We start from the raw sequence: 13,112 nt of genomic DNA, 5'->3' as shown, positions 1-13,112 counted from the left end.
AAGACCAAACCTGGAATAATGGTCACCTCATCCGCTCTTTGCAAAGGCTTCCGATTAGACATGGCACCTCTACACAAATGATTGGGTTTCACATATCAATAGAAAGCTGTGCAAAATGTTTAGTGACAAACCCTGCCATGTCAATCCTGCCATGAAATCTAACGCGCCAAGTGTAATTCAGGCCCACTGAGAAACTCCACACTTTTAAATAATTGATGGATGCAGGTATTCGAAGCCATTAGCTCAGGACAATGATGCCTCATTGCATACAGTATGTTTTGTACTCCTGGGGTAGTGGTATCTTTCTCCAATCTGATGATGATGATGATGATGATACTCACTGTATCAAAACTTCTAGAACAATGGTTCTCAAACTCGGCCCTGGGGACCCACTGTGGCTTCAGGTTTTTTTGTTCCAACCAGATTCACAATCGGTGATAATAATCGATAACAACTGATCTCATTTAATTAGCTGGTCTTTTTTTTCTCTTATCCTACGTTCAGAAAAGCACAGCAGTACAATTTTTACATTTCTAAGACATTTAGAAATATTTCTGCTTTTGCCATAAGATTTAAATTCTTTTTTGTTTTCATAATATGTTGCATTTTCTCTCTGCTGGTTTCCCCCTTAGTTGTATCTTATTAATGACAATTAAAAACGAGCAGAGCAGACACCCAGGCAAACAACACTGAATAATCAAAGGCTGCAACTACTTTAACGTCAGTCCCACTAATTAGTAAATAATGGATTAATTAAACAATTAGAACACCTAGAAAAGTAGAATGAAAATCAAAATGAAAATATTGTTAAAGTGAAAAAAATACATTATTCCCATATAACTGCTTAGTTAATTTCTTAACCAACTTTAGTTTTCTAATTTCTATGTTGTTCCCAAAACACAGAACTTGGGAAATAACAGTTCACTTAATCAGCCCAGGAGTCCAATTAAAAAAAGAAACTGCTTGGAACAAAAACCTGCAGCCACAGTGGGTCCCGAGGACCGAGTTTGTGAAGCGCTGCTCGCGGCCTTTTCTTCATGTACAGAAAATAATAATTAAGCACAGAACACTCAAGTGCCCAGGTGGAACAGCACGATCCTTTAGCCTTTTACTCAGAAAAGGTTTACGTTTCCAATACGCACCACCCTTGAGGGGGATTGTTTTCCTGTCTTTCCTGCTCATCGGCCCGTTGCGTACATCATCCCCTTGGACTCTGCCTTTTGCCATTACAGCCTTCCAAAACTGCCCATATTCAACTGTAATTTATATTCATTTCTGTTAAGGATTATTCCATTTTTATTTTGTATTTGTCTTGGTAATTATAATTTTTCATTTATTCATGCTACAGGAATTAAAATATGTGTTTTTGACAGATATGGATTAACCAATGTTTCAGTTTTACCTAATTATATTATCTGTAAGAGACAGATTTTCTGTTCATTGTACAAGTAAAATAAAATGTAATATTCCATGGAGTAATTGCAGAGGAATGCAATAACCACTAAGTTTTAATGACTGATAAAGTCTCTGCGATTGTATTGAGTGGGCTCAGTGAAATATGCTGCAGTGGTTAGCGCTCCTAACTAGGGAATCCATTCCCGGACGGATTTATCCATTCCCGGCAATTTGGGAATCCCGCATTTCATTCCCGGGAATCCCAGGCTCCCGGGGATGACACAGTGCACGGGCATCTCACATGTGAATGGTTTTAGAATGACCGACACTTATTTTTAATAAAACCACTGCAATATGTTGACACAAATAAAAGACTAACCTTATCTACAAGCAGTTCATGCTGTCATAGAAGTACATGTATCTTTAGTTGCGTTAATAAAAGCGTAGAAAGCACAACGTGTCCAGCGTGCGGTCATCCAGGCAAGAGCGCACCTTTGTGCAGAGTACGCCAGCCATTAAGAAGGCACGCTCTGCCTCAACTGAAGTAGGTGGCACAATCATCAGATACTGATACACTTGTTCTAAACAACACCCGCGCTTGCCGTTGCTCTGAAACACCGCCATTTCAGCTTTTACTGATACATCCAGTTTCTTGTCATCATTCTGTGATGGCAAGTTTCTTGGCACAGATAATGCGGATGCAACAGACTGACGCATTGTAATTTGAAGTTGCTCTTCAAAGCTGTTGTCTGATGAAGTGCAAGCTGCAGCAATGGCGCCACCTTAATTATTTTCAACTATAACTGTTATTTCTTGATCGATTTTTACACTTTTACATGCTATACAGTATATGCGAGCTTGGCCGTTCCCGTTTTCCTGGGAATTACAGCAGTTTCCCGGGATTCCCTACTCCTAACCCACAGCTTCAAAGTATTGTCTGTATGGAATTTTGCACGTCGTCCCTGAGGGTTTGTGGGCTTTCCAGCAGGTACCCTTACACCTCACAAAGATGTGTGGCAACTAATAAGCCGGTATGATAAGAATGTGCAAACTCAACACAAGCTGTGACTGGCATTTGAATTTAAGTCCCAGAAACTGGCTGACTAACACCAAACAATGTGCCACCGTGACACACCACACCATTCCATTTTTGAATCAGTGTTCCATGCAGGGTTTGCTTTTGCCTCGTACCAGATATGACCAGCCACCCATAACCCCAAACTGTAATATATTTAACAAGTTATGACAATCGAAATTTGGCATTTAGGAATTGAACTCACTTAAAGCACTAACATGAAACCAGCTGAAAAACCACCCTGATTTAGTGGCAAATCCTAAAAGCACATTGTCCAGAATTTATAGTGTTGTCTGACCATCAGATTAAAAAAAGAAAACATTAAATCAGTTATCACCATCATTTATAAACTTGAGGTCCTTCTTTATATCTAAGATTAAAAATCAGGAGTATTCTCCCTAGACTTTCTCGTACACTCATATATGGGGATGGATATTTGAGGAGTAAACCATAAGACAATGATTATATTTTTATATTATGTACATTAAAGAACCATCAACAACAAATCAAATCAATGAATAATATATTGAGCAATTATTATAAAAGTTGAATAAACTGGACTCAAAAGCTGCATGAATAAAAAGTAAAGTACCATTTCTAGTTAGCGGAAATATCCCAAAAGTTGACAGAAATCTATGTTTTGTACCTAATACTCGTATAAAAATTTTGGTCGACGTAAGTAAAAGTGTACTCAAGTTATTGTTTACATACACACACACAGAAACACAGACATAATTCCAAAAATTGTATTTTCTGACTCAGGGAGGTCTAAAACGTTGAGATTCATCAAAATCTCGAAATTGAATTTTTGGACGATTCCAATACTTTCCCTGTACTTCGTATACAAGAAAGTAACAAAAGTAAGTTCTAGACTATTATTGTGTCTGTTTAAATAATATTATTATATTGACTTTCTTTTCAGGTTTCAATGTTATTCATAAACATTATTCATAATATCTCTCTATTATATAAAAAAATCTTGGGACGATACGAGACTATTTCAGAAAGACGAAACGTGACTTTCTCAGAGAGACACTTTAAGCCAAGAGATTTAACCACGCCTGGGGCCGGAAATAAAAGACAAAGAGTAGATGACAAAGTAGAATGTCATAAAGAATTCAAAAACGTTGGTGCGATACACATGCAGAGATAATGGAAGTATGAATATTCGAAAGTCTCAAAAAAAATGATAAAGATCGCAATAGCGCAAACAAACAGAAATTCTTACTCAGTGAAATAACGGAACAGCGAAAAGAGATCGAATATATTGTTCGGAGTTAAACTTTAAGTCAGAGACTTGTAGATCGTCTAATTCGTGTTGCCATCAGGGAAAAGTAGTGTTTCTTCCCAATGAAGAGGTGTATCTGCGAGAATTAAAAGATTTGATGTTTGGTGAAAGTGAAATCCACATACGCTGTCACGCTTAGGTCACAGAGTTACACAGATACACAGGAGATCTGACAGACAGAAATGTTATTCAAACACTTCAAATAAACATAAGTCTTTTTCAGGAGTGAATTGAGCTCCATGTGTAGTTGGAGGGGACAGTTCCGTCTCTCAATTAAAATAGAAAAACTTCCTCTTCATAGGGGCACGCCTCGGGAGCGGGACCCCCACAGGAGCAGAGGAAGTCTGGAGAAGAGAGACAAGGCAGTGAGACAAAAGGACAGCTGCTGTACAGGTTTTTAGGCGTTCGAAGAGCGACTGCGTCTCCTTGGGGTGCGTTCAGCCCCCCTCTTCACAACACAGAGACGAAGTAGCAGGCGGGTAGCACAGGCCCGGTTTGGTGAGCGAAGTGTGTATTAATATTATAGTCCAGTACATCATTTGAAACATTACACTTGACTTCTCCTTGCTCCCTCATTCCCAAATGTAACCAGTCCCCTACTAGCCTAATTATACCAGCATCCTCCTGGCTGATGAGCTGCCCACCCTAGCAAAGTAGCTTCCATCTTTTCAAAAAAGGCACTCCATTGTCTTCCAAGTCGGTGGCCTCTATCTAATACAAAGATCTGCATGCACCACACACTGAACCTCAGTTTGTGGAAAAGACAAACTCTCTAAAAAGGGCAACTTATCAGTTCTACTCCTCAGCTTTTCATATTGGTCTGAATGCGTACCTTTACCTATGCTATTTATTTCAACTGCAACACTCAATTGTGACAAACAATTCCACCCGGGGTGGTAAATGTTAAAATTATACAAAGTTATTGTCTGTCTGTATACCTGCATTGTTGTCACTCTTTAATTTGGTATTGTTCTTTGTCGGTATGCTGCTGCTGGAGTATGTGAATTTCCCCTTGGGATTAATAAAGTATCTATCTAACTAAGAGGTTTATCCACAGCCCCAGGGAGTTACTATCTGTATAAAGTGCCACATAAAATATGGCTACTGCAAGCCTATGTACCCAGCACTCAAATGAATAAACTAAATATTTTCACAATTTCCTCCCTTTAATGATTTCTTCACCCTTTTCTTCTAACCAAGGAGCATGTAGCTGAAAGCTGCAAACACTGAGATCAATGCCCCTAAATAGTCACTGTAATAAGTTATACACTAGTTTAAAGGTCCCCCCTTTGCATTTCTCTAAAACATGTGTTGATGAGGTTGCAGTAATTCCAGAGTTCTGAGCAGCCCAAAAGCAATCTCAAGGACCTGGAGACACTGCACTAATCTTAGGAGTAGACTCCTTCCACAAATCTGTGCCTGTATTTATCAAGCGCATCAAAATTACTCCTAGGAATTGTACTAAAAGTCTGACTAGGATAAGAATTTGTTGTACCCCAGAGTATGCCATGAGTAGTAGTTATGAGGCATCCTATTCCCACTCCCAGCAAAGAGTAGCAGGCCACGTTTGAGGATTTTATGGCACCCCGGGATGCAAAGTGTCACTAATGATGATGTTTTGTAGTTTTCCTGATACTAACACTAAGGCTTCACTACAAAGATAATATATAATACGAGGGGTGTTCAATTATAAACAGGAATTTTCATGCTTTGTTCTTATGAAGAGTGCAAGGTAGACCTGACTCCTTGGACAAACACATGCATGTTTGAAGTTGTCGTTAGTAGTGCTAGCTGCTCTTTCTCCCCTTCCTGTCAGTTGTAATCAACATGTTGGAGAAGGAGGTACACAGTAGTGTTACACAGCGCATTATTATTACATTTTTGACAAATGACAGAGTCATTTCATCTCAGATTTATTAAGAGACTTAATCAGTTTGGGGATGAATGTCTCTCTCAGTCTAGAGGTGAAAGTCATTCTGAGAGAGACTATCATCTCTTCGGCCCACTTAAGGAATTTTTAGAAGGGAAGAATTTCAACTCGAAAGAGGAGGTTATTGATGCTGTGCAAGAATGGGTAACATGCAGTCAAAAGATTCTACTCTTCTGGGATTAAGAAGCTTCCTGATCACTGGAACAAGTGGATTGCAGTGACAGGAGACTACATAGAAAAATAGTGTGTAAGTCATTTCAATCTATTCAATAAATAAAGTGTAGCTCATAAATTCCTATTTATATCTGAGCGCCCCTCGTAATATTAATAATCCAAGTAGAAGACAGAAAAAATAATAAAATAAGGTAGGATATTGTGCTAAGCTTCACAACAACATCAAGAATATTGTAATGATACAATACAATGAGTGAGACATACACAACAAATGAGACTTAAGTCTGAAAATTGGCACGTTTATTTTAACAATGAATGATCCACGGTCATACTTTTGAAAGAATCCCCTTCCTGTTGTTATGGCCACGGGAAATGCCTCTGAAAGTTAACTGTTACTGAAACTAGCACTGTTTTGGAAGTCACATTTGCTCTTCTACTGTTCCCTGATCATCTTCCAGAGTTGCGGGCCATGTTTTCCTTCTTGACCTAACAACCATCCATCACCCCCCAGTCTTCAGTGAGACCATCCTCAAAGAGCTCATAATAATGGGCTAATCACATTAAACTTTGGCTTTATATTATGTTTCAGCAGCCACTGTCTGACTTGTTCAACCTGAGCCATCACACTGCTTTTAGCGGTCCCGCCTGCTGCAGTGTACTGCTCCACACTGTTCACGTAGTTCCACACTTGAGATACACTGTTTTCAAACACTGGGCTGTGAAGAAAAATAACAAAAGCAGAAAAGAAAAACTGTTCACTCAATCTCAGCATCTTTCAACTCATTGCTAGCTGAGAGCCATGCAGTCAAGACCACCAAAACAAACCTGATTGTTTGCAGGTCTTCCACAGACAGCTGATTGAGGGGAACACCTTTAGTTTCAGACAGGCGGACAGCATGTCCAGAAAGACCATGGGCTTCCCGAAACGGCACCTACACAGAGCACAGGGCACACTCAATGTTAATGGACAACATTTGCAGTAATCATATAGCCTTCTATGCCATAATCTCCAGTGTCTGACTTAACAGCTCCATCTCAGAAAAACACCAGTCACTGGAAATATGGGAAGAAGAGGTAAAAAAGAAACACCAAAATGTGTGTGCTAGGTTAATTGGCAGTTCTGATTTGAACCCAGGATTCAATGTGGTTTTGTGGATAAAAGTAAGCTGAGTGCCACAATCAGAGTTTGTTCCTGCTTCGCACCCAATACTGGTGGGACAGCTTTTGGCTCAAATGATCTTGAAGTGAACAAAGTTCAAGTAATATAAGGATGAACAAATGATGGTTAGAAACAGTGAACTGCAGTAATAATACTCTTGCAATAGACTGATCACTGGTAAACAGTTCTACTGCTGGAGTCTTGACACAAAAAGAAATATCTACTGGCTAAGGCATGCATAATCCCTGACCACTACTGCTACTTTAAGGAAATTCACTTCTGGAAACGTTGTCCATTTAAGCACTCCTGAGAGCCAAGGGACAAAGGGGTATTGAGGGCTTTTACAGAGAGCTCTGCAGAAAGTCACCCTGACCAAAAAAGTTCTCAAGAACTTGGTCAGAAGTGAACACTTTCATGAGAGAGTACTTGCGTGGCACTAGACTGGGTGCACCACACCACCTACCAGAGGAGATAATATTTTACCTTTGTCTTTTTTTTTTGTACATTAGGATCTTGCATTCTACTCCTTTTTGATGTTTTTTTTTGTTTTTTTTTTTAATTAGGGGGCTCTGCCCCCTGCTCACTTCACTTTCCCACCCCGTTGCGGGCCCTACATGCAAGTCATTTCCTGGATCTGCTGCTTGTGACGATTTGTGCTCTGCTTTTGGATAAACACGAACATCAACTCTATCTTTGATATCTCCATCTTTCGAAAGTATTATCGCTGACAATTTGTCACATGTTGGTTTTATTGTATATGCAAGTGTGATCTTTCAGATTCATATAGAAATCCAAGAAAACGTCTTTGTTCATGTTTTTCAGATAAATTTTGCGTAAAGTGCAATACTTCTGGACGTATGGATTTGTATCCATTATTGGCTGTAGAATTTCTAATACATCTGATCGTTTAACTCTCTTAATTCTATGTTGCATCGCTTCTCCGTGATCATAAATATAAACCTGACTGAATTATGGTCTCTTTGAAATTAAACTTGTAGTAGCTTTAATTGTTGCGGGACCACAGATTCTTATAGCATATGGTCCTGAATTGTGTAAATCTACGTATTGAGCATTGAATGATGTGAACGCGAACAGATTATTGTAGACTCTGATATTTTTCCTGTAGTGTTTGTGGTTTTCACTTTCACCAAATAACAAATCTTTTATTTCTCGCAGATACACCTCTTCATTGGGAAGAAACACTAATTTTCCCTGATGGCAACACGAACTAGACGATCTACAAGTCTCAGACTTACATTTTAAAGCCAGACAATATCTACATACTTCTGTCATATTACCTATGTCCACATATTTGGTCTCTTTTCGCTGTTCCGTTATTTTACCGAGTAATAATTTCCATTTGTTAGCGCTAATGCGATCTTTACTATCAGTTTTTTGAGACTTCAAAATGTAGTCCTTTCATAATCTCTAACCTGCTCTGCATGTGTATCGCACCAACATTTTTGAACTTCTTTACGTTCTACTTTGTCTTCTACTCTTTGTCTTTTATTTCCGCCCCCGCTTGGACAGGTTAGGTTTTCAATTCCACTTGGTCCGGACTGATTATAACTTTCCTTATTTTTTGAATTTGCACTTAAGATTATTATTGTTCTTTTTTGAAATCTTTTGTCTCGCAATGCTTTTTGGCATCTTTTTGACACGCTGCTGTTTCTTCTTCACTTAGTCGTTGACGTTTCATCTAGAACGTATAAAATTATTGTCCAGAAAAGGACTACATTGAAGGAAACAAATAGATTGTATGTCTTGTATTAAAATGAGGAAAACGTAAAAATTTAAAAGAGCTGAGAGCACAGGAACTGTGTCTGACAAAAGCATTCACACAAATGAGAGGTGAGTGGATCGTGGGCGTTGTTAAATCTCCTGGCATAAAGTCTCGTCTCACGGGACTTGAAATTATCACTCTGAAAAAGTCTTGTCTCGTCCCATGCACACCTTTTAACATTTTCTGGTTTTGTCATTCATGGGATGGAGAGACTCTGTGAGGATGAACCGCTCCTTTTTTAAGATGGTACTACTAAAATTATTTAGTCTCAACCTGTCATGAATTTGCAAAGTGATGCCAGCTAGCCAAGTGATAACCCAGTGTTGTATATATAGTAAGGAAGTAGAAATGCTTATATTAATGTACTTGAGTATGTTTTGAGAACATTTCGACTTTACTTGAGTATACAATGTTAGCGCCTTTCACTTTCCTTACTACTTTTTCAAACAGGTCAAACTGAATGTTTGGGGGCATGGGGTCAATATTGGTGGCTCACAATCCCAGTCTACCTTTTAAAAATTGTAAGAAATACTGGAAAGTAGAAGTGCTAGAAAAAAGTTATGATGGTAACTAATGTTGTCTTATTTTAATTTCTTATTTTGTCTTTTATTTTTCTTTTCTTCATTATGTAAAGCACTTTGAGCTACTTTTTGTATGAAAATGTGCTATATAAATAAATGTTGTTGTTGTTGTAAAAATGCAACTATAACAAATGTGAAGAGTATAATCATCAAGTCATTGACGATGATGGACAACAGAGGACGGAATTTGCGGAGTTTCAATGTAAGTAACATTTTGAGAGATTCTTATACTTGGATCTAAACTTTTAGCAATGTATTCAAAATCTGCCACTACAGTCCTGTTACTGTGTTGATTATTTAATTTTACTTTGCCACGTCTGTGTCTCTTATACTATTCCAGTTTGAGAAATATTATTGTTGTTGATGGTGTTGGATTATAATCTGCATTGTAATTTATACTTTATTGCCCCCTCTTCCCAATATTTATGATGGGTTGATGCCCATTAACACAGCATTGAATTGTAACGCTCCTCAGGTCCGGACCCAGGGGTACTACAGTATATCTACTGATTATGTAAAATATTGGAAATTTCTGGTATCTGTTTAAGGTGTCAATCACAATGACAATCAGAAATCTCTTAAATCTGCACTGGCAGGCAGGCACTTTTTTTGGTTGCAGGACAGTTTGGAATTTACAGAAGCATGCAGGAGGAGGATACAGCCATATTTTATTTCCACTCAATTTCAGATTGTACATTTAATTGTTTTTTAACAGCAATTTTGTGTTTTATTCTTTTATCTATCCATCCATCCATCCATCCATTATCCAACCCGCTACATCCTAACTACAAGGTCACTTACTTCTTTTAGTGAAGCCTGTACAGCATAACACATTGTAGGTGAATTAAGTGTATCCTATTGAGCTTAAAAAGGATACAAGGGGGATGAAACAAATGGACAGTAAAAATATACTTTACCTCGGGCAACATTATGAAATGCACCGTGACCATGGCACTCACAAGCGGAAGACCTCCTTTCTATTACTAATGGCTGTTGGCTTCACACTTGTATTATTTAATGTGCCCTCCCTGCTGTCAGGTATTTTGTTACATGTTGGATTTTTGCAAATTATCACACCCTTGCATTTCAAATGCTCCTGTTATCATTTGGGCTGATGTTACTGCTTTAAGCTGAAGTTACTTGGCTCATACTTTAGTGACTACAGTACAACACACACATGAAAAGAAGGTAGAATTGTGTTAGGTTTGTAAGAACTTTCTTCATTTCATTTGCTTGGTTTTTTGGTACTTAAGTACACACATTATCAGAAACTTCTTCTCAATCAGTTTTCTCATTGGGAACTTTTACTTTTATTTGAGTCACTTTCCAGAAAGGTAACTGTTTTACTAAAGTATGGCTGTTGGGTACTTTATATAACACTGCATGGATCATTACCACTGAACTGCTGTTTAGCCATAGGGTGCAGCTGTGCCATTCAATCAGATGAATACTCACGCCTTTGCGGACAAGGTAATAGGCCAGATCTGTAGCCAGCATGTCAGGACTCAGGGCTGCCTCCATAGCAGATGGATTAACCTGCCAAAAATAAAGCAGACAGGCAAAGTCAGTCAAGAGGTAGGCTAAAAGACAGCAAAATATAGAGCTATGTGCTGGGATTCTTCAGCACAGTTCAGGACCACACTCTAAAAAGTGAGTCTAAAACACTTGAACTCTTGGGAGCCTCTAAAAAAACCTGGAATCCTCCTCAGTTCCAAACTGTGCCTTAACCTTCTTACCTTCAGTGTGGAAATAACTCCTGTAGCCACCTGCAGCACTGCACACATGGTATCAAAGCTGTCAAACATGGCTTCTTTATCCTCCTGGATGGAAACAATTTTAGAGTTAAGCATAGTTTGTCACCAGATGATGGCCAGGACAATTACAAATCTATATGCGGGTCCTCCAACTTGCAAGGGAAAATTTGGTGGTTTCTGGCAGGATTGGCACTCCAGCCACTGTAGAAAATCTCTCACTGTTCCATTCCATTTGAACTGGTGTGGTGCTGAATCGTCACCCGCTGTACAGCTGCACTCAGGTCCTAATTGGGATCCTGAGGTGGTTCGTCACGTGGTGGGTGCAACAATACTCTCTATCAGTGCATGTTCACAACCTATTATTTATATTTCAGACTTTTCTTTAAATGGTTAGCTTTTCACATTGTGGTGGTATTTAGTGTAAATATGAAGGGAGCCCCCTGCCACTGCAGACATGCATACCCCTGGGTTCCTCGGCCTGCTAGAATAATAATATAGTATCTAACCACCAAGAAAGTTTTTCTACTCCAGCCTGTGCTTGCATTATGTGGTGCTTTTTTTTACTGTAGGCTGCTACAACGAAAACAGAAAATCAAAGTTTAAGGAGAAGTGGGTGAATGGAACAGAGTGTGTTTCATGAGTGTTCAAAACTATTATAATACTAAAGGAACAGAGTACAATTTTATATTCTACAAAAAGTTTAAAAAGGTGGTAGAGGGTCTTTGAATTCACATACTTGCAGATCTTTATTGTAAGCACTTGGAAGGCCTTTCAGAGTCATGAGGAATCCAGAGCACTTGGGAAGAAACAGAGCAAAAATACAGCGGTCAGGTATCTGGGTGAGTCACAGTGAGCGGCAGTGCAATCAAAGCCATATTGTCTGTACCCGGCCAAAGGTGCGGCCAGCCTTACTGCGGATGAGCTCCAGGCTGTCTGAGTTCTTTTTCTGGGGCATTAAACTGCTTCCAGTGCTGAAGAGAAAAAAATGTTTGGGGTTAGCTTTGGCTTGTGATTATGTGCATACTGAGTCCAGTTTAGGATTTCTTCACCCTTGTGTCTGATGGCAGCTCTCCTTCATTCTGTAATAAGATAAACAGGTTCATAAACTGACATAAGACTACAAATTTCCTAGTTTAATCATCACCCCCCCCAGTCGCTACGGGACCCTGAGCAATTCACATGACCTGCCTGTGCTTCTAATGTAAATATAGAGATTGTGAGGGGCAGCTGGCATCCTTAACTGGCCACGATGCCCTCAAGTTGGAAAGACTGGGGGGGAGATCATGCACAGGGAATTATCATTAGATGGCAGCCCCCCCTGGGTTGCAGCAGTGCCTCGGATTTCCACAGGCCATACTGGGAATTGGTGTTTTTCGACTCGGCCCTGTTGAGTTCTGTGGGTGCTGCCACAATGTGCTGCAGGGACTGGGGAGCCCTACTTCATGGGGCTTCCACCTCACCCGGAACTGCTTTCAGACCACATGTATGGGACACTGGAAGCTTATGAGGAGGAGTGGAGGAGGCAGTGACCTAGAGATGAAGAGAGTGTGAGACAGAGAAGAGAAAAAGCATTTCTGTGTGCTGCTTATTGCTGTACTTGTGATTGTGACATGGGAAACACTTACAGAGGAGGAGTGGAGGAGGCAGTGACCTAGAGATGACGAAAGTGTGAGACAGAGAAGAGGAAAAGCATTTCTGTGTGCTGCTTATTGCTGTACTTGTGATTGTGACATGGGAAACACTTACAGAGAAGAGTTTCCCATGAATAAAAACACTTTTGTCGTTTAATTTGTGTCCAAGCCTGTTTGTGTTGGGAGTTTGGAGAGCTGGAGTACCCACTAGTGGCCACAATATACATAAAGATTTGTTTCATGGGAACCTGCTTGCAAAGCATTTTGTGCAAGGATAAGGCCCTCTGTATACAGAATGTATTATTATTAAAGTGGCTTATGACAGAGTGTATAATTATAAAA

General features: G+C 39.4%; 1 protein-coding gene across 1 annotated transcript in view; it reads right to left on the bottom strand.

The window, feature by feature from the left end:
• Positions 1-6,142: 6,142 nt before the first annotated feature.
• asl (argininosuccinate lyase) overlaps positions 6,143-13,112 on the bottom strand; it is a 29,093-nt gene continuing 22,123 nt past the window's right edge. Inside the window, exons 12-17 of the mRNA XM_028806745.2 lie at positions 12,026-12,110; positions 11,876-11,935; positions 11,122-11,205; positions 10,841-10,921; positions 6,688-6,794; positions 6,143-6,578 (exon numbers count right to left, since the gene is read on the bottom strand). Of these exons, the coding sequence (XP_028662578.1) occupies positions 6,401-6,578; positions 6,688-6,794; positions 10,841-10,921; positions 11,122-11,205; positions 11,876-11,935; positions 12,026-12,110 (595 nt within the window). The 3' untranslated portion in view covers positions 6,143-6,400. The remainder of the gene's footprint in view (positions 6,579-6,687; positions 6,795-10,840; positions 10,922-11,121; positions 11,206-11,875; positions 11,936-12,025; positions 12,111-13,112) is intronic.

Source organism: Erpetoichthys calabaricus, chromosome 8 (assembly GCF_900747795.2).
Source record: "Erpetoichthys calabaricus chromosome 8, fErpCal1.3, whole genome shotgun sequence".
NCBI lineage: Eukaryota > Metazoa > Chordata > Cladistia > Polypteriformes > Polypteridae > Erpetoichthys > Erpetoichthys calabaricus.
Note: the sequence above shows the minus strand (reverse complement) of the source record. Positions and strands in the feature narration are given on the sequence as shown.